Below are 19,275 nucleotides of genomic sequence, written 5' to 3'. Positions count from 1 at the left end.
TGACAAGTCTAAGTCTCAGTAAATGATTTTCCCCAATGTCTCCAAAAATAATTTTGAGAAGTGGACGTTCCCATTTTTCATATAACATACTTCGAAGGAAACATCACCATAATTTCTGTAATGTGTAAACAACTGCACATTTCATCACTTGTGCCCTCTTTAAGTTAGCTCACAGATAAACACCAACAAACAGAAAGTAAACTGAAGCCAAACAGAAAGCAAACTGCTATCCTGGAACAATAGTAACAAATATTCAGGTTTGAAGCAACAGTTCCCAACTTCTGATTTTCGGTTGTATCTCAAATGTGACCTTTAGTACTAAGCTTGCACAGGATATCATCTACACATGTTTTTAAACAGCTCTCATAGGTTGAGATTTCATGGAATTAATTAGATGTACTTTCTTCACAATTCATTTCGTGTTTCAGCAATCTAACGTAAATTGGCCCAAAATTATTATCTCAAAGCAAACTTTAGAGAAATGAGAAAAATCATGGTTTATTTCCCTTAGCATCATGAATTCCAGCTCCTTATTCTGAGAACACTGCTCCTGGCTGATCACAAGTCTTTGATGTTATGTTCACAATCTGAAGGACTATGGCAGAGACCTCAAAGTTGCATAGTGACACATCATTAGCTCTGACGATGACTGTATGACTGAGTGAATTCAATCCATCTATGAGATCACAAGCTTTCCAGTGAAATAAAGATATTAATAATAAGCACACTCCCTATAGTAGTGTCTTAGAAAACATGAACTCACAGGAAGTAATGTGAGGACCAGCCTTTTTCTACAAGGGCCTTTCAAGAGCGAGTAGGTAGGGATAGATCAATTTTATGTAACAGCAGTATCTCTTTTACAAAATATTCTTTGTCAAGTTGGATGTATATTTTCTGATTCAGACACCCTATTCTCTCCATGTTTTCTACAATATCCAACAGGCCATTAATATTCAGTGATTCCTTAAAATGCAAGCACTCTGAACAAAGCAGAGATTTTTCTTTAAACAGTGTCATGAAGTGTGACTCATAATATTTCCTCATATTTACATGGAAACTTCCATACCAGTAGTTTTTGTTTTCTTAGGCTCACATTCCCATGCGATGAGCAGACTGATCACCCTTAACTCCGCTGTATGTAAGTCAGGGCACTTAGAGGCTGCTACTCAACTTCAAGACTGTCAAAGTGTGGTGTTCTATTTACAAAAGTTATGTTCAGCCACAACAACAACAACAACAACAACAACAACAATAATAATAAATGATTATTTGTCTTGTCCGGTATTTTTGATAACACCTACCTTCTACTTCTGTGTCTGTCTGAGAATTGCTTTTTCCTTTACCCAAGGACTTGCATTTGGTAGAACCTGCGCTTATTCCAGCTGCATCCTGTCCTTTTGTAAGTCCATTAGGTTCACTTGTAGGAGAAGGACATTTCTGAGGAGATGATGGAGGACTGTTTAACTTATCCTTCTGAGTTCCGTGTCGATCTTTTAACTTTTTTTGTAACCTTTCATATGTTTTACTAGACCTTTCGTCTCTAAAGTTGGATCTTCCATGAGCAGGCAGAGTATCTAAATGAAGGAAAGAAAAACAAACCATAAAGAACCAAATCTAATTTTAAAATCTACCTAAAAATGCTATGTAAGTTAAATGTGCACCAGCGTGTAAAATGATATCTCTACTCCTATTTGAAAACTGAAGTGTCCAGCAGGTAAACTGATACACATTAAATGGACTTCAACAATATGTTAGGGAAGAGAGTGTAATCTTTCCCTCCCCCATATTTTCTCCACTTAAAAATTATTCTTGAAATGTTTCTATGATCTTCCTTGAGCTGTGAGGTACAGGATGAAGTGATACAGAAAAAATGTGCCACTTTACTACACTGGAGGAGGTTTGATCTAATGTTGAATAAAAAAATCCATTAAGTTTGGAATGCATCTAGAGCTCTAATACTTTAATGATGCTTCAGCAGGAATCAACAGGGAAAACACCCATAAAAGCATAGAAACATAGAACCTGTGTTCTATGGGGCAGTGGAAAGACACTAGAACACTGAAGACAGCTTGGCCAGGCCTTATAACAGTAACCCCAGGCATTGCTGCAGTAGCACCAAAGTCTCATCTCTAAGTCAGAATTTTCCAACTCAGTCTGGTACTGAGTTGGAAAAAACTCAGTACCAGACTACCGACAGCATTAAACTGAACTGCTGAACTCCTCTGTCCAGTTCTAACATTTGTATTCATTTCACCTTTATATTTAGAAACACTTTACTGACTCAAGATTTTATATGCCAAGTCTTTCCTCAGTGTAACCATGCCTATGATAAATGCTGAAAGCTTAAAAAAAAAACATCCTTCAAAATCACCATAGAATTTGCTCATTTTCAGGTAAGTTGGATAAGTCAGTCTGAAGAATATATTATTTGTTATTCCTTAAGAGATAAGAAGTACTGAAAATAACTTCAAATAAGAACTTTGTTGCAAGGATAAAAAGAAAAAAAAAATTAGAGAACTTCTCAATTTCTGTTGTTTTTTTAAGTCACCTTAATTCACAGAAAGTTTGACAGAGGACTTTAGATAAGCTGTATCTGTTTAGAAATGTGATTTTTCACTACCTTCAGAGAGTTCAGTGCTTGTATCAGGGAACTACTGTGCTCTATGAGGATCTGGTTGTTTTCTGTGGGGTTTTTTTTTTGCTGTTTTTTTTTTTTTTTCCCTTATATTTAGATCCCTGAAATAGGAGCCAAACTGTGGGTTTTGACTTTTGAAAGCTACAGCCAAAGTAAGAGATCCAAAATTAAATATGAAATCTGTAGCAAATAAATAACAAATTACAGTATTAATACTTTACTTTTCTAAAGCCAAAGGCATTTTATATATACACTGAAAATAAAGCAAAGAATCCCATTGTATCAATTTTTTTACATTAGCAGTTTAGCAAATTATCACTGAATTCATATTTAAAGTGATATAACCTGGCAGCAGAAATCTAAAAAAATATTATTCCATTAAGAAGCATCATTTTATGTGTTTAATTATCATATCCCAATTTCTTAATTTAGCAAACTAAAAGCAAACAACTGCCATCTACAAGAAATCAGGAAATTAATAAAACTACAAATAAGCTTCCAAAGAGCATCTAGTAATGTACTATTATCGAAGTAGTGCAAAAAGAAATAAAGTACAACATAAGAATACAGAAACACTAAGAGTTCCAGGAAGATCAAGACATTGGTATATTTTTATCTGACCACTTTTCTCATCCTAACTATTTAAGCTCAGCAAATTGATTAAGGACATTTTGAGGTTATTTTAGTAGTATCATAGAACGTTGAAAAATTGTGTTTAACCTCTCTCCTCATAGCTTCTAGCTTTCTCTAAAAACAGAAACCTAGAACTGCTCTCAAAGTCTTTCAGGGTTGGCACCTGCCTTATCTAAAGAAAAGCAAGTCTACCAGAAATGTAAATTTTAATCTAACTAACCAGCCCCCGAGTTAGAACACAAATACACTTTGCCTCCAAACCACAGTAAAGGCAGATGTCAACCAAAGACGGCTTTAACCACTTTAACCACCACCAAAGATGGCTTTAACCACTTTATTAAATTTAGGTTAGTAGCACCTCATTAGTCCAACTGGACTTCAAAGGCACATTCAATTAAATGCATACAGTTTTATGAAAAATTGACCACATTTTTCCTTAATACTAAGAATTCCTATTTCATGCTTCAAACATGATGCTTGCAAGACATGAGATCTCAGAACAGTGCTCAGGCATGGATTTAAATGCTGAATCACTAGAAACACTTTCTGCTTCACTTTCCTGGGAAAATATGCAACTTATACATGTAAGAAGTAATCTCTAAGTTTAGTGGATCACTGAAAAGACAACGAAATAAATTAAAAGAACTTCTGGCATAATAAGCTTCAGCCAAATCAAGGCTGGTATCCGCATACTTTTTTTTTGCTTATGACTCCCATTGAAGCTGTAAGTCTTGCTTAACAAAGCCCACACAACAACATAAGAGATGCTGGAAATGAGCAGAACATTATTGCCTTTGACAAAACTTGCAATATTTGATGAGCTACTTACCCACATCCCCATAGACTTGTGAAGTGTGATACTGTGGAATGTACTGCGTTGCCATGTCACCGGCTCCAGTCACAGGTGAGTATATGTGACGGGGTGGAGGGGGTATCATGGCTGCAAGAGGAAGGAAGCCAGGCAGTGGGGGATGTGGAGGCCTGTGTATCACTGTGTGACCACCAGGATGAAATTCTGGAGCCTGGGGAACCACCACAACCCTTCGAACACCGTTATCCTCAATAACCTGTATAGTGAGAGACACCACGCACCAAAAGAGAAATGACAGTCTGAAAAATATGCTTCTATAGATCCTTAAACAAAATCAGGAATAGTAAACCTTTTAAAGCAGATGAAAAAAAAACAGGAAATAGCAAGAGGAAAAAAAAAGGGACATTAAAGAGTTAAAGAGTTATTATGTTAAACGTATTAACTGCAGCAATGCCATTAATATCTCAATGTGGTGGGGAAGAAAACTTAAAAACCAATCTGACTGTAAGAGTACCTAACCAACAACAGGGTATATTTATGGCATGAGCCAAGCTTCTCCTATGGGTCCCATTTCCATTCTCATTCTGCCTCATTCCTCATACACTGCCTGTATGCTACACTGCTGTAGGATTTGTTCTACAGCCTAACAACTAGATTGGCTCCCTAGAAATGAACTGGTGAACTGACAGACCTCACTCTGCGTCAATAGTGAGAGAAGAGCTAAGAAGTGTCTGGTTTTTGCTCTGTCCCCAACTCAGCCCACCAACACTAACCCAGGAGACACCAGCCATAGTGGCCCTGCAGCAACCACCATCTGCATCAAGCTGTTAGCAAACAAACTACCAGGATGGTAGTCAGCCTTCTCAAAACTCCTTCACAAATCAAGCAGTTCTAAAATTTTTTTCCTTCTCCTCCCCATATCCTTCTACCTGTAAAGAGGTCTTGAATCCTGAAGGAAGCCACATGGTACTCAGAAAACAGGGGCCTTTGTGGCAGCCACTGGCAGACTGTAGTGCAAGGGATTGTGAAAAATTAGCAAATGAGAGATATGACAGCAGCCTTTGTGTGAGATACCCAAGTGTGGCCCTTAGCAATGCTGGCAGAAATTCCAAGCAATGGAAGTAGCATGTGCAATCCCATGGTGAGAATCTGTAAGACACATGGAACTGAGATGTGCTGAGCATGGTACTTGTAGCACATCTGGGCTGCGCAGCATGTGGGGCTTTGGCAGAGAGCAGGCACAAGTGCACAAACTGTACCAAGTATTGAAGCAGAAAATGTTCAGTCAATGAGGGTGGGTCACCAACTAGACCAGGAACAAGGGTCTACCCCTGAAGCACCTCACGTCATTACCCTCCTAAATGTTTGTAAATTCACAAAAATACGTGACTGTTGGTGACACCTAGAGATGATCTTGGCATATTTTGACTTGTGTGTATCATGGTGTCAGTAAGTTTAATGTATGGGATGCCAACAAATAAACTGTTCTTCACGTCCTAGTAAAATGCTATAAAATAAAGTCACAGCAGAAACTGCAATAGAAGGTTTTAGATGGAATATTTATCCAGAAAAGGGGGAGAAGAATGGAGTATCATGACTACATTCAATAGCAGGGGACAAAGCAACCCTATGGCATAAGGGTTCACTGACATTTGAAATGAGATGGGGACATGTACACATACACCAATAAACATCCTGGTGCAACAGGAACAGATCAATAGAACAAAACACTTAGTGCCAAGCTGCTTTCAGCTCCACTGTTTAAGGTTAATGGAATCATGCTTGGCTAGATTTAGCCCTGTACCCTAGAGTGAATGCTTCCATCAAGTCCGTGACAGAAAGCTGCTTGGAGGATCATTGGTTTTACCATGTCCCCATTAGGGGTTGATGGGCATCTGGTACATCTGGAACACAGCTTCTGATTCTGTTTTCTCTGCCAGCAATCTAATTTGTACAGCCCCAAATTATCCTGCTAGCTGAACCAATGCAAGGTAAGTGAGATTGGTACAGGAAATTGTTTCAAAACTTCACCACTGTGCTGAGAGAAACAGTGCTGTAGATAGAGCTGCATGCTTCTGCTACTGTAGGATATGCATATGCAACAACATTCAGAAGACACAGAAGTGTGTACACAATATAGCTGACCCCACTTTACTTAATAGGTAGTTGGAAATTAATGTTACCTAAGTGAACACAGCTTTGAAAAATATGCATATCATATGACTTTAAGAAATGGGTTATTTTCAGTACACAGAAATTGTTCCTTCTTGGGAAGGAGTAATTAAAGACAATACAATTCAAATCTGTGTAACCATAGCTGTGTGGTATTCTAAAGGCAGAATATATTAGCAGTAAATACAACTAGAACTTCTCCTGTCCAATGAAATTTTCTAAACACTGAAATGCAGTTTTAATTATTTAAGTCCCTTTTGGTTACAAAACCCCCAAAATACTGCAACTTATTATGATTTTATGAGTAGACTCAGATTATGTAGGAAGCAGCTCCCATTAAAAAGCAAACGAGCTGCTTAGTTTACAACTTGTTTCCTCGGGCCTGCTAATAGCCTAAGTAACTTAGAAACAGTCACCCAATCCATAACAGCAGGGAACTTATGCTTAACAAGCCTGTAACTGTGCTTCCAGATCTAACATCTGCTTAATGGTAGGCCTCTAGCAGACAACCACATGGATAAAAAAACTCCAAAAAGCAGCCAGAGCACCATGCTAAGTCTATAATTTTAAGTTTAAAAAGTAAACAAGCTCTCTATTATCCCAGCTGTGCTAGCAAAATGTGGTTCTGGCACAGGTCTGTTTGGTTGGGTGAACCAACCAAACATCACTGGAAAACTCACTGCAGACAGTGAATATAGATGGCTTAAGAGAAGATGAATAAAGATGGGCTTTCTTTCAGTTTTACAACTACAGTTCCAAAAGAAGAGGAAGGGAAATCAGCTGATGAATTGCTTTTTAGTTATGTGATATAAGAAAAATAAATCTTTTATTCAGTGGTTATCCCCAACTTCTAACAGAGGACAGTACACTGCATCATTGCCAAACAGGAACTGAAGCAAGCAGAGGCATAACAGAACTAAAAGAAAATGGAGAGACAAAAGATGGTTATGTTGAAGTTCTTCCAGGCTGACAGCTTAGGATATTTAGCTGGTTTCCAATTCAACACAAAATATAGCTGCAGCTGCTGACCTTTAAAACTACACCTGAAGAAACCATAGGACTGCAATAGGTCTGGGAAAACTCTGAGCTCTAAAATGTTAGACTTTCCTGTTTTGCAAGACTGCTATCAAATCTTCTGGCTTGTAAGAGGAACTCCCATCATAAACCTCAAAGTCTGGTATGTTTTGTCAGTAATAAACACTTCAGAAGGTTTATAAAATACAGGTTGTCCTGGACTACAGCACTTCTACTCAGATGAAAACAGCAGATGAGCTCATTCCACCTGCACTCTGAGCTGGATAGATGTGAGGCTCCTTCAGCTCAAAGGTCAGAGTGCTGTGCTAAAACAACACCGGCTTGGTCTAGCAAACTCCAGTGAAAGGCTAATGAATGGGCCTCAGCAAGGCCCAGCCCTTCAGCATCTTTGATTCAAATTGCACTCAAAGGAAGGATAAATTAATTCAAAAAGTATTTTTCAGATTGGTACATGTTATACAACTTTAAAAATATGTACTTCATCAAATGAAAACAAGTAAGAAATATAGTAAAATTCCAATTTTCACTTGGCTCTAAACTTCTTCCAGTTCTTTAAAAATAAATTATAACAGGAAACAGGCCTTTTTACTACAACCTGAAGATATATGGACTTTTAGTCATTTTTATAAGTCATTTTTCTTCTTGCTTGGGAACTCAGCTACAAAGGATGCATAGAATCAACTTAACAGTCAACTTCCAAGAGATGAAAGATAAAATCAGAGTAGTAGTCTGTCTATCCTAACAGCTTTTTATTTTGCTAGAGGACAATTTTTCAATGTTGTTTAAATAATTTGTCCAACATCTCCTGACACCGTGGGTTTTGTTGTACTTTATGCATTGTAGTCCATTCTCAGTGTACCCCACTGGATGTACACTAAGTCAGAGGTAGACTAGTCATGACAACAGAATGTCTTGAGAGAGACTTGCATTCTGGGGAGTGGCATTCCACTGCTCTAACTTCCAGATCTGACCTACTAAGCCCTAGACTTGTTCTACAGACAAGGGAAAGAAAGAGGCACCATCTAAAAGGCCACACATCTCATTATAATTCACATGTCAGAAATAGCCAAGAGAAATCATCCTTTTAATCTGTTTTAAAGGATGTCCAGGTTATCTAGCTCACATTTAATTTCCAGGCATCTAAATTAGGAATCACACAGCAGTGAAAAAATGAGAGCCCCATTTTAAGATAAGTGGTGGAAACACTTATTATACGATAACCTGGTCCCAATGGACAGCTGACATTTTTTTCCATGTTGTTTGCTGTACTTTTTCAACTGACCTGTTTTTCTCCTTATCAACAGGGAACTTCCCAGACATGAACTATGTACATGTATAAATTATATATTATATATATATTGCTGCCAAGAGAAAATATCCACTAACACAGGAACTAGTACAGGTCCTGCACAAGCAGATATTTGGGTCATGGCTGTATTTTTTATTCAGATGGCATCTAGTACATTAGGATTCTTAGCTCAGCAAGGAACTGTGCTTGCTACTGTCATGTACATAGTTAATATATAACTGAACAGGCACAGACAGCATGAGAAGTCTCCCATCTCAGAAATACTAAGAGACATCTTATCTCCTTGCTTGATCACAGTGACTGAAATCTAACAAATTATTGTATTGAATTAGCAATTATGGATCCAGTTCCAAAAGTTGCATGAAAATAAATAAATTAAGAAGCAAGTGAAGTGACATACCTGTGGGGCATATCCAGGAGGCACATAAATAGTAGGCACTGAACCATTTGGGGACATCATTGGAACCTGAGCAGGACCTAAGTGGGTTACAGAAATATTCAGTACAGCACCACTTAATAATTTGAGAAAGCTGAAAGAACATACTGAGCTGCAAAGTCTCTGTGAAAAATATACAAGATAATATGGATATACAAAGGCAATGAACTGTACATATAAAATTATAGCAAAAGGCACTCTTCGAAATCTAAAAAATAGTTGAACAAAACCAGAAACAAGCAAAAAAAAAAAAATCCCCAGCAGATATTTCTCCCATCTCTGTCAATAAGCTCAGAGAAGAGTTCACGTAAAAACTCAACAGACGACAAATCAAAAGAAATGCCCCAAAGATGAAAAGACAATAGTAGAGACTATAAAACAGAAACAAACAAAAATATTTGAAACAAGCTGCTGAAACCAGATCATATTCATTACTTACAAAATGGCTGGTTTTTACTATGGTCTTATCAACTAAATTAGTGTCAGTACCACAGCAACGGGAGGTGGTAAGCGAGACATGAACTTAAGGTGCCAGGGAAAAGCCAGTGTATTCACCAACTAGTAAGTCTGCTCCAGCTAGTGGGAAAAGTCAGGACACCATGGTGATCCTTGTACCATGCAAACCATAAAAAAAGCAGTTTACACACACTTAGATAAATATAACACAATGGGAATGTATTAAGGTGGCATTTGTAGATTGTATTGCAGTATTGCCTAGAAAATCAGATATCTTCAAGAAGCACAGGGATGCTGTCACATACTTGGATTTTCAAAAAGCTTTTGACAATGTCTCTCCAAGAGTCTTAAAGAAGTAACGCTACCTATGGTTAAAAAGGGAAAAGGTCTTTCCATTAATAACTGATTGGAGAACAGGAAACTAAGAGAAGTAAATTATCAGCTTTCAAAGTTCTTCAAGTGACCAAGAAGAGAGTACCACAGGTACCCAAAGAATCTGTTCTGGGTATTAGACAAAGCTTCCAGAAAATAAAATGAACAGCAAGGTGATAAATTGTTGCTATGTTCTCAGAGAGCTGTAAAGGATCTCACAGTACTCACTGATCAGATGACAAAAACCGAGAAGGAATAATGTTATTAAGTGCAAAGTGATGCATCTGAATAAAACCAGAAGTGTTTCTTTACAGCGATAAGCCATAAATCAGATGTAAACAAACGTATAATGCAGCTGCTACACGGATTTCTAAAGAAATACCAGCAAAGGGTTGTTTAGTGGTATTCGCAGAAAGAAAGAGAACATCAGAAAATCATTACCAACAGAACAGGGAACAAGCAGAAAACATCATTATGCTGTGCTATAAATCCACGCTGTACCTCAAATCCTTAAGCAATGTGTTTGACGCCACCTTTTAAGAAGAACACACAGGACTAGAAAAGGACAAAAAATTTGTTTCCAGTGGCTTTCCGCCTGTTTATCAGGAAATATTCAAGAGACCAGGAATTCAGGATTCCTCGACCAGAAGATGGTTAAAGGGCTGGCAGCAGAGAAACAGTAAAAGACCTATTAAAAAAAAAACCTAAAAATTGAAAGACAGATAATTTATAGTTTTTCATTTGCAAGAACCAGAGATAGTAAACTAATTCACCAGGTAAGTTTTAAAACATGTATGGGATTTTTTTATAAAATGCACAGCTAAATTGTGTAACTCCTTCCTTTAAGAACAGTGTAGAAACCGAAGATTAGGTTCAGTTTGGGAGAAGTAACTCATTAAGAGCTGTAAAAAATATAAGTACTACTTTTGTATAATGAACAAGGAAGTTTCTTCTGTGCGCCTGCCCTATCCTTAGTCCACTTTAGCATTTGATACTGGCCTCTACCAGAGTGAGCACATTGATACAAGCTCAAGAGGGATATCCTTACGTTACTGTGTTTTAAATACACAAGGGAACCAACACTGAATTTTAATAATGAAAGAAATACTGAAACACAATATAATTTAAACAAGTTTTGTGACGAGACAAAACGTTGGAATTCAGACACTGTAGGCCACATTCTGCAAATTTCCAATTCAGTATATAGAAGATATCAGAAGTACCAATCCAACTTAGCGGTCTCAGTAATACTTCAGAAAGGGCATTCATATCCCCACCTAATGTTTTTTAAAACTCTGTTAGGATCTGCAAATGGAAAATACTAAGTAAATGCAAGATACAGTAAATAAGATTAGCATACCTCACTCTGATACATATGGACTTAACAGAAAAATAAAAGTACCTCTGTCTGAAAGCAGAGCAGGGGAAAGCAATGAAAAGCGCTCCTTAGAAAAGCAGCATGCAATCCAACTTGATTGCATGTATTATAGGAACTTCTTTAGAATAAGACACAGAAGTTTGCAAACATGCTACCTAAAAAGAATCACAGCTTTATTATCAACAAAATGCTAACTCACAACAGGAGGAGGGGGTGAAGAGACTTTTTAAGAACAAGGTCTTTAATGAATTATTCACTGAACTGTGCGACAATGAAGAATATAAAGACTACATAAGCTATAAATGGAGAACTGAACATTCTTCCAGTGTTTTTCCTCATCTGAAACTCAACAATGTTTCAGCAAAAGTTTCTCAATTTAAAACTATGTAATTTCCAAGTAAATGCAAAATTAAGACCACATTTACTTGAACTTCTTACAGAACACCATGTCCTTGGAGGATGACGAAACTCACATAGGCAAGCGGTTTCTTTGATAACTGGTGATTATCTGGCTTTTTTGTTTTGTTTTGCTTTAAGCATCTAGAGAATATTGTTTAACAACCTTTTTAAGGTTTACTTATTTAGCACTTTAATCTCTCTAACAAACACAGAGCAGTTATCTCCCATCCAGTACAAAGGTTGATCCATGAAGCCATTTTCAGTATGCCATAGCAGTCACATAAAGGCATAAACTGAGTGTATGAGCCTAATAAAGTATTGCAGTGTTAGAATAGAGTCAAATCAGTAATTTTAAAATTTGCATCCCATCTTTTGCACTTTAAAGTACCAGAATTAATGAAAACATGTTTGAATATTCAGGAACTCTAATTTACTTCTGATTAGATTTCCAAGTGTCTGTGAAATGAAATTTCTAGGTGGATATCCAAGAAAATAAGCATGGGACAAAATGTCTGCAGACTTCACAGGTGTTTTGAATGAACATTGTGTTTCACAGCAAGATTACTGATTTCTTGAGAGGAAGCATATTACAACCTGCAAAATTTTATCTGAGGATAAAATTATAATATGCTATAAAACCATATATTTTTTTCTTCGCTATTGTGAAGATCTCAGCTCTCTTGTGGTGTAATCCACTATAAGACGAAGTTTCATGGTTTTAGGTATTGGCGGACTGCTGCATGACAAAACCAGTGTGTTTTACCATGAGCTGAGAGTCATCATAAAGTATCAGCAAACAACAGCATCGGGAACTCATGTTAAGGAAACGTCTAATTTTCCATTGCACATAAATAGAACTGGTTTAATACAAATCATTGCATAATGAATGTTGATGACTTCATTGTTGGTAAGGGGAGGTCTCAAATCTTTGATACATTTTCAGGTATACAAGCTCTCTTACACAGTAAGTGGAAAAGAAACATTATGGGAGTGGAAACAAGCACATAAATGGTTTACTTTATTAATGAAATATGTCTCATCAAACTCACTAAGGGTTGATTTAATGGAACTGAACCCAAGACACAGATGTTTCACCCCACTCTCAATTTATTATTGTCCTAAAATCCCACCAAGGAGGAGTACCTCCTTCCCCTAGTAGTAGCTGATGAACTTTTCCAACGTGTCTATTTGAGCAGACTATAAAAACCTCATTATGCTCATTACAGACACCATAAACATGCAGCAAAATTATCAGCACTGCATCATTGCTAGGATCGTGACAAGCTGATCTAAACATAGTAGCACCTGAAAACCTGAGGATATCGCCACCGCTCGCCAAGCACATACACCATTTCTTTTTATTTCAACCACTTCATTTTAAGTGGCTCATAAAAGCCCAGGCAAAGGCGGACACACCGGATTCCCAGCGCCGGGCAGGGAATGCTCTTCCGGGGCACTCAGCGCCCGGCCCTGCGCTTCAGCACCCGGGCTCCTACGGCCTCCCAGAGCTGGGCGTCCTGCTCCCCTCACGGCTCCGGGGCCACCGCGGCCCCGGGGACCGCAGCCACCCCCCCCTCCGAGAGCGCACTACCGACAGAGGGGCCTAGCAGCGCTCCGACTCCTGCCCCACAGATTTTTATCTTTTTTTTCTAGCCATTGCAGCTCTCCCCCATCCGCCACTGCCGCACAACCGCGGAGGCCGCCGGCCCGCAGGTGTCGTGTTTCACCGCGGCGGCCGAATCGGGCAGGCGGGAGTCCTTACCGCTCATGTCGGGCCAGGCCGGGCCAGGCCGGGCCGGGCGGGCGGGCGGCTGCTCCCGGCGCGCCGCGGCAGCGGGGCGGGGCGGGGCGGGGCGGGGCGGGGAGGCTCCCTCAGGTGCGCGGCCGGGCCCGCTCCGCTCCGCCCCGCCCCGCGGCCTCTCCGCGCCCTGCGCCCCGCCCGCGCCGCCGCTTCAAGGGCCAGCGCCCCCGCCGAGAACCACCTCCTCTGCCATCCCGCGGGGCTCCCCGCTCCGCTTCGTACTGTGATCTACCGACTGTCACTGCCTGCCGTGATCCGAGTCATTTAGCTGAAAGCTTTTACGTTAATTAGCATAATTAAGTGCTAAAGAATTACTTAGGCCCAGTCCTTCCAGAGGATTTTCCTTGAGCTGACCTGCTAATCAGTTTACACTTAAGAAAGGGGGTGCACAAACAGATCTGGTTGCAAACAAACACTTTCTGGCCCAGCGTTTGGAGAGCTGCAATGACTTTGATAGTAATCTATGTGGATACTGCGGCTCATGAACACTGCTATACTTAGCATTAGTCTAATGTGAACGGTGATGAATCACTGCTATCCCCAGGAGGAAATAGCATTCAGGATTTACTGCAGCACATTAGGTTAACTATGGCTCTATAACCGAACACCCACACTTTGACATCACACAGGCGATGATATGCATCACTGACGCAAGCACTGACAGGATCAAACACAAAGGCCACAGCAGCAGAAACAATAGAGCGCCAGCTGACGTAGCAGCACACCCCTCTAACACTGATGGGCTGCAGTAAATCAATAGTCCCAGATGCCACAAACAGTTGCACCACTCTATCTTTTACATAAGGACTAAGACTTCAAAGTTTTATTTTGAGTTCCCAACAGCTACAACTAATTAAAAAAATCCAGCAATAACAACCACCACCAATTGGTCTACATTTGTCTTGTAAGTCGCGCCTGGAAAACGCTTCCAAATTAATACTTTAAGTTAACTTCAATATCTTTACACATACTAGGTGCAATGCAATAAAAGCAAGTAATAAGAAAACAAGAAAGCAAGTACAGAACTTACTGTTTGGCCTAAGCTGGAGAAGAAGCACAAGAAGGAACTGGGATCACTGCAAGGACACAGGTGATCAGAAGACTTCTGCTGGCAGTGCTCTCAATTTAATGTATCCCTTATGCTATAAATTCATCCTGACAAAACAATCCCTTCCCTTCCCCCATCCATCTGTCTACTTTTGCCATCAAGGCTGGGGAACAGCAGCTGACAAAGCCTCAACATCAATTGAAATGTATTAACTGACTAGGGGAAAAAAAAAAAGGAAACCTATCAGTAGACAGCAGGCTGGCAAACAAAAGGAAAAACGGAAGGTAAAACATTATCATAGTTCCTTTCAAAAGTGGGGGAAGGGGGGGAGCATCAGTTTCTTTCACAGAGACTTTGGAATAATGGATAAAAGAGCAGAAAGCTATGAAGCCTAACTAGAGTATTTCTAAAGATTACATCCTAATGAGAGCCTGATCTTTCCCATGAAACCACATATACATATTCACAAGAAAATCTCTTCTCAGGCAAAGTGCAGAGATGACAGGTTCCTATAGCACTTTATCACTAATGCAGCTATCAGTTTTCTTTTATAATGGCCTGATATACTTTCAAAGGGAAAAGGTGACAATGGTTTCTATGTTCAAATGTTAAAAGTACTTTTATTTCACCTGTTTCTAAACAATGACCATGATGCAATTTTGCAATTAAAAAAAGACGGGAAGTCCATGCCTTTGAATAGCACAGACTTCATAAGACAAAGTTACACTTGGGAATTTGCAAAAGAATGATTGTAGTCGTTTGAGATACTACAATAATAAGACTTTTTATACCTACTTTCTGAAGCAACTGTGTGCCACAGTGAAGAATTCTACTTCACTAAGAAAAAGTAACATTGATTCAAAGATGTTAATGTGGAAATACAACATACACTTTGTACTGTGCAGCACAGGCTGTTAAATTACTCTGTTTATTCTGCCAGCTTAGGGCAATGATTTAGCAACTATATGGAAGAGTTACGTCAAAAAATTGTTCACTCCCTCACAGAGTTCCAATTTAAATATTGGGTGAACCATAAATCACTGGGAGTCAAACGTGATATACCATAAAGAGAGGCTTTGATAAAAATGTTATTATTCTTAGCAGGAAAAATAATCTGCACTCATTCTAATCTAACTGCACTGCATATAGCTTAGCTTCTTCTTCAAGGACAGCCTAATTTCCTAGCACTGATGCTGAGCAGTACAGATCTGCAACTTTTTCAGACTAAAATTTAGTACTTGTACATGCTGCTTAATCATGTAGCACTTGACGCACAACATTCAGAATAATCTACAATTTATTCATCTAACAGTTGCTACCACTAGAATTGGTGTTTTTCTAATCAGGTGGGTTGGGTTTTTTTTTCCCCATAGAGCACTGCAGACGAGGAAGTTAAAAAGTTAAGCACTGCTACTGACAGCTGCTTGTGGTTAAGAGTGAAAAGCACAAGTGAGTCTCAACAGTTGGCAGTTCTTGGTGTGTAGACTGTGTCTTCTACAAAAGACTGTGTTGATCCAGAGAAGACAGATCTTGGAAGGAACAAGCATTAACTTCAACTTCCTCCCCCTGCCTGCCTGATTGTGCTAAGAATAGTATTACATAGTATAATTACTTGTAAAAGCCTTTTCATCATCCTGGTATTCAACTTTTCACACTAATGAGGTTTTTTATTTACTTACCTGGCTTGAGACTAGAATGCAGAATTATCTGGCACATTCTGCTGTCTCAGCTGGCACCCAAAGAAGTCTCCTTTCCTATGTGCAAATTTCTTAACATTACTCCTTCCCAAATTATTATGCACACACTCATACACACACACATCTATGTATATATATATATACACACACACATATACATAAAATTACTTGAATATGACTTACTGAATATTACTTATACAAATCTTATGTAGTGATTGAGAAAATCAACAGCAAATGCTGGAACAATTTTACCAGATTCTGAGGTAAGGTATTTTAAAATTATGGACAAGAGAGAAGAATCCATGGATATAAAACAAAAAAAATAATCCGTTTGTGCAAACTGGGATTAATACATCATATACAGTATGAGAAAACACAGCAAAAAGTCATTTCAGAAATAGCTGTCAAGAAGAAATTCAGTGCTCAACTCAAACTTTTATTTCTATCCAAGGCAGACATCTCTAAAGACATACTACTCTGAACCTCCGGAATCTACTAATAACAAGTACTTTAATTTGAAAATCTTTGGCTTGTCAAGGTTTCAATCTAATTATATACATACAATGCACATTCATATTGCCCATTTAAAATAAAAGCACAGCAGAACAAAAATTATTATTACAAACAGCTGAAATCCTCCTAATATATAAAATAAATACAAAACACATCTTTCTTTAAAGAGACTAGTTTGGGAGTTACTCTAGTGTTATCATTCACGATAACTCTAGTTGAGTTATCATTCTAGAGTATATCTAGAAGATATACAACTAAGTTAGTAGGATGTGGAGTATTTCAGCTTTCCAGAAATCCCATAATCCTGGATTCTACGTGATTTAGCAGAAGAGGGAAAAATAGGTAAATCTAGAAAAACATTGGCTCCACCAATAGAGATCAAGGGTGCAAAACCAGGGCTAAATATTTTTCTCAGTATAAGGTAAAAAGTTAATGTCAACTGCTGATTTTTAGAAACCCTCCCACCCAACAGCTCTCACTGAAATTTTACTCTCAGATGTGGTTCTTTAATTAGGTGAGTCTGCTGTTCTGATCAGGTAAAAATATTATTTGTAACAATCCGAAGCAATGGAAAGAGTTTGGTCCTACAGGCCAACCTCTCTTCACACTCACTGCATACAATTATTTTTATGTCTCCATCTGAGGTGTTCACTTGAGTCCACCAACAAAGTTTCTTGTAACACTGCAGTTCCACAAACAAATGTTCAGATGTAGATTTCTTAACCATGAAATAGATTTTGAAGTAACACTTTATTACAGAGTTTTGTTTCAAATAATGAGTGGAGAAAACAATCCATGAAGCTGACAATTCAAAATATGACATTTGTGATGAGAAATCATTCTGTCATGCCACAAACTGTAGGGAACAAGACCCAGGCAAATGATACAGAATCATATGGCAAAAGAGAGACTTAAGACCAAACTGAAAACATCTGATGTCATACGCCTTACACTTTGCAGCATCTAAAGCAAACACTTGGCTTCGGCAGCCTGATTCACTGACTGCCTCCAGAGGACAAGTCTCTGCTTCTGCACATTCACCACAGCTTGCTCCTCTTTAGTAGAGTGCTGTGAACACCAAATGAAGAAATAATGCGGGTCACTTCTGCTGGAGATGGACCACTAGAAACTGGAATGGAACACACTTAACTCATTTAATCCAAGAGCTTCTAAGTGGAAAATTCAGAGCCAGCCTTTAAAACAGGAAGAAGAACCCAGGACTTCACTTAAATCAGAGAGGAATCCCCATTACATCAACAGAAAAAGGCAGCTTGCTTTCACATGTATTTTCACTCTATCTAGAATCTTTGTTTTGAGGAGAAGATGCCCACCTCCACAAGACAACAAAAGAAAAGACCAACTCAGAATTTCCCAGAGCCTCATGGCTAATGGGCACTGCTGGAATCAGGGAGCTACAGGTTTAGATTTTGTGGTACTTGCAGAGCTGATTTTTGTTTTTTTTGGTGTTGTTGTTTGTTGTGGGCAAGTGCTTTATACAATTTCCTGCTGCAGATACTGTTTGCATTTCAGAATAAACTTAATATAGCCCAAGTAGACAAGCAGCCTTTCTTTTTGAAGAGATAGAAAGGCATCATTTATATACTGTTTCTATACTGTCTCTGCCTTTGATGTCTGTCTCCTGATTGTCCTCTGCAGTCTCATGTTTTGTAGCATTAGAAGCATGTAGGGAATTCCATGGTCAAAACAGGAGAAGCAATAGATTCAGCATGCTTGCTAGGATTAAATCATTATTTAGTGGGTGACCTGGGCTGCATCTGAGACTTCAGCAGCTAAATCTAAGTTACAACTAAGGTGGAATCCAAGCATCTTAAACACAACCCCTTGCAATCACAATTTTTCCCACAGACATATTTTTCTCTGTCTTTTCTCTAGTAACAAGCCTATAAATGCAGATACAATAGGGGATGCTCTGAAGACAGTGGAAATAAAAGTTTGCCTGAAAAATTACTGATTCTGAACACTGTGATCATTGCAACTGACATGATAAGTACTTAAACATTTAGATTAAGATTTCTGATTCTGCTAATGACTTAAGGTCCACTTACAAGAATTTTCATGCCCAAAAAGCTTTGCAGAAATTTGATCCCAAATTAATTAACCCCAAACCAGGATATGCATAAAAAAAGCTAAGTCTGACTGACACAATATTGTCAGTCAGACTTAGCAACACAGAAAGGTGCCATGCTTGCTGCAAACATCTGCAGCCTCTTCTGCAGTGAAATGCTTCTACTATTGCACAAATCCCTTAACACTATCAGCCAATTTGCACTGCAAACCTCACCGTTTACTGCTCAAAGTGATGTGAAAGTGGTCTTCAGGGTCTGCAATCTAACTAATAAAGACTATAAAATCTGTGTATTTTAAACTTCTTTTGGAATTTGAAGTTTAAAATTTGCTCTTTTTGGTGTTTTATGTGACAGACTCCTTGATTCTGCACAATGAACTCTTTACAGGTCACTTATACAAGGCATTCTTTTCTACAAATCTCAAGTAAGTTACCACATACAGGAAGTATGTGAGCTCAAATACTAAGAGCATCTATAGCAAAGGCTTCTCTTG

The 19,275-nt window shown here is 38.6% G+C and overlaps 1 protein-coding gene across 4 annotated transcripts in view; it reads right to left on the bottom strand.

Annotated features, from left to right (window-relative positions):
* Positions 1-19,275, bottom strand: part of FNDC3A (fibronectin type III domain containing 3A) — a 110,673-nt gene that overhangs the window by 40,397 nt on the left and 51,001 nt on the right. For 3 of the 4 annotated variants that reach the window (XM_084201464.1, XM_084201463.1, XM_084201465.1), the window contains exons 4-6: positions 8,996-9,072; positions 4,098-4,335; positions 1,302-1,574 (exon numbers count right to left, since the gene is read on the bottom strand). In XM_084201464.1, the coding sequence (XP_084057590.1) occupies positions 1,302-1,574; positions 4,098-4,335; positions 8,996-9,072 (588 nt within the window). Of the gene's footprint in view, positions 1-1,301; positions 1,575-4,097; positions 4,336-8,995; positions 9,073-13,398; positions 13,521-19,275 lie in introns of those variants that run through there. The other variant, XM_084201466.1, reaches the window with a different exon arrangement.

The sequence above is a fragment of the Fringilla coelebs genome, assembly GCF_963513975.1.
Source record: "Fringilla coelebs genome assembly, chromosome: 2".
Taxonomy (NCBI): domain Eukaryota; kingdom Metazoa; phylum Chordata; class Aves; order Passeriformes; family Fringillidae; genus Fringilla; species Fringilla coelebs.
The sequence above is the reverse complement of the archived record's forward strand: the minus strand, read 5'-3'. Positions and strand labels throughout refer to the sequence as shown.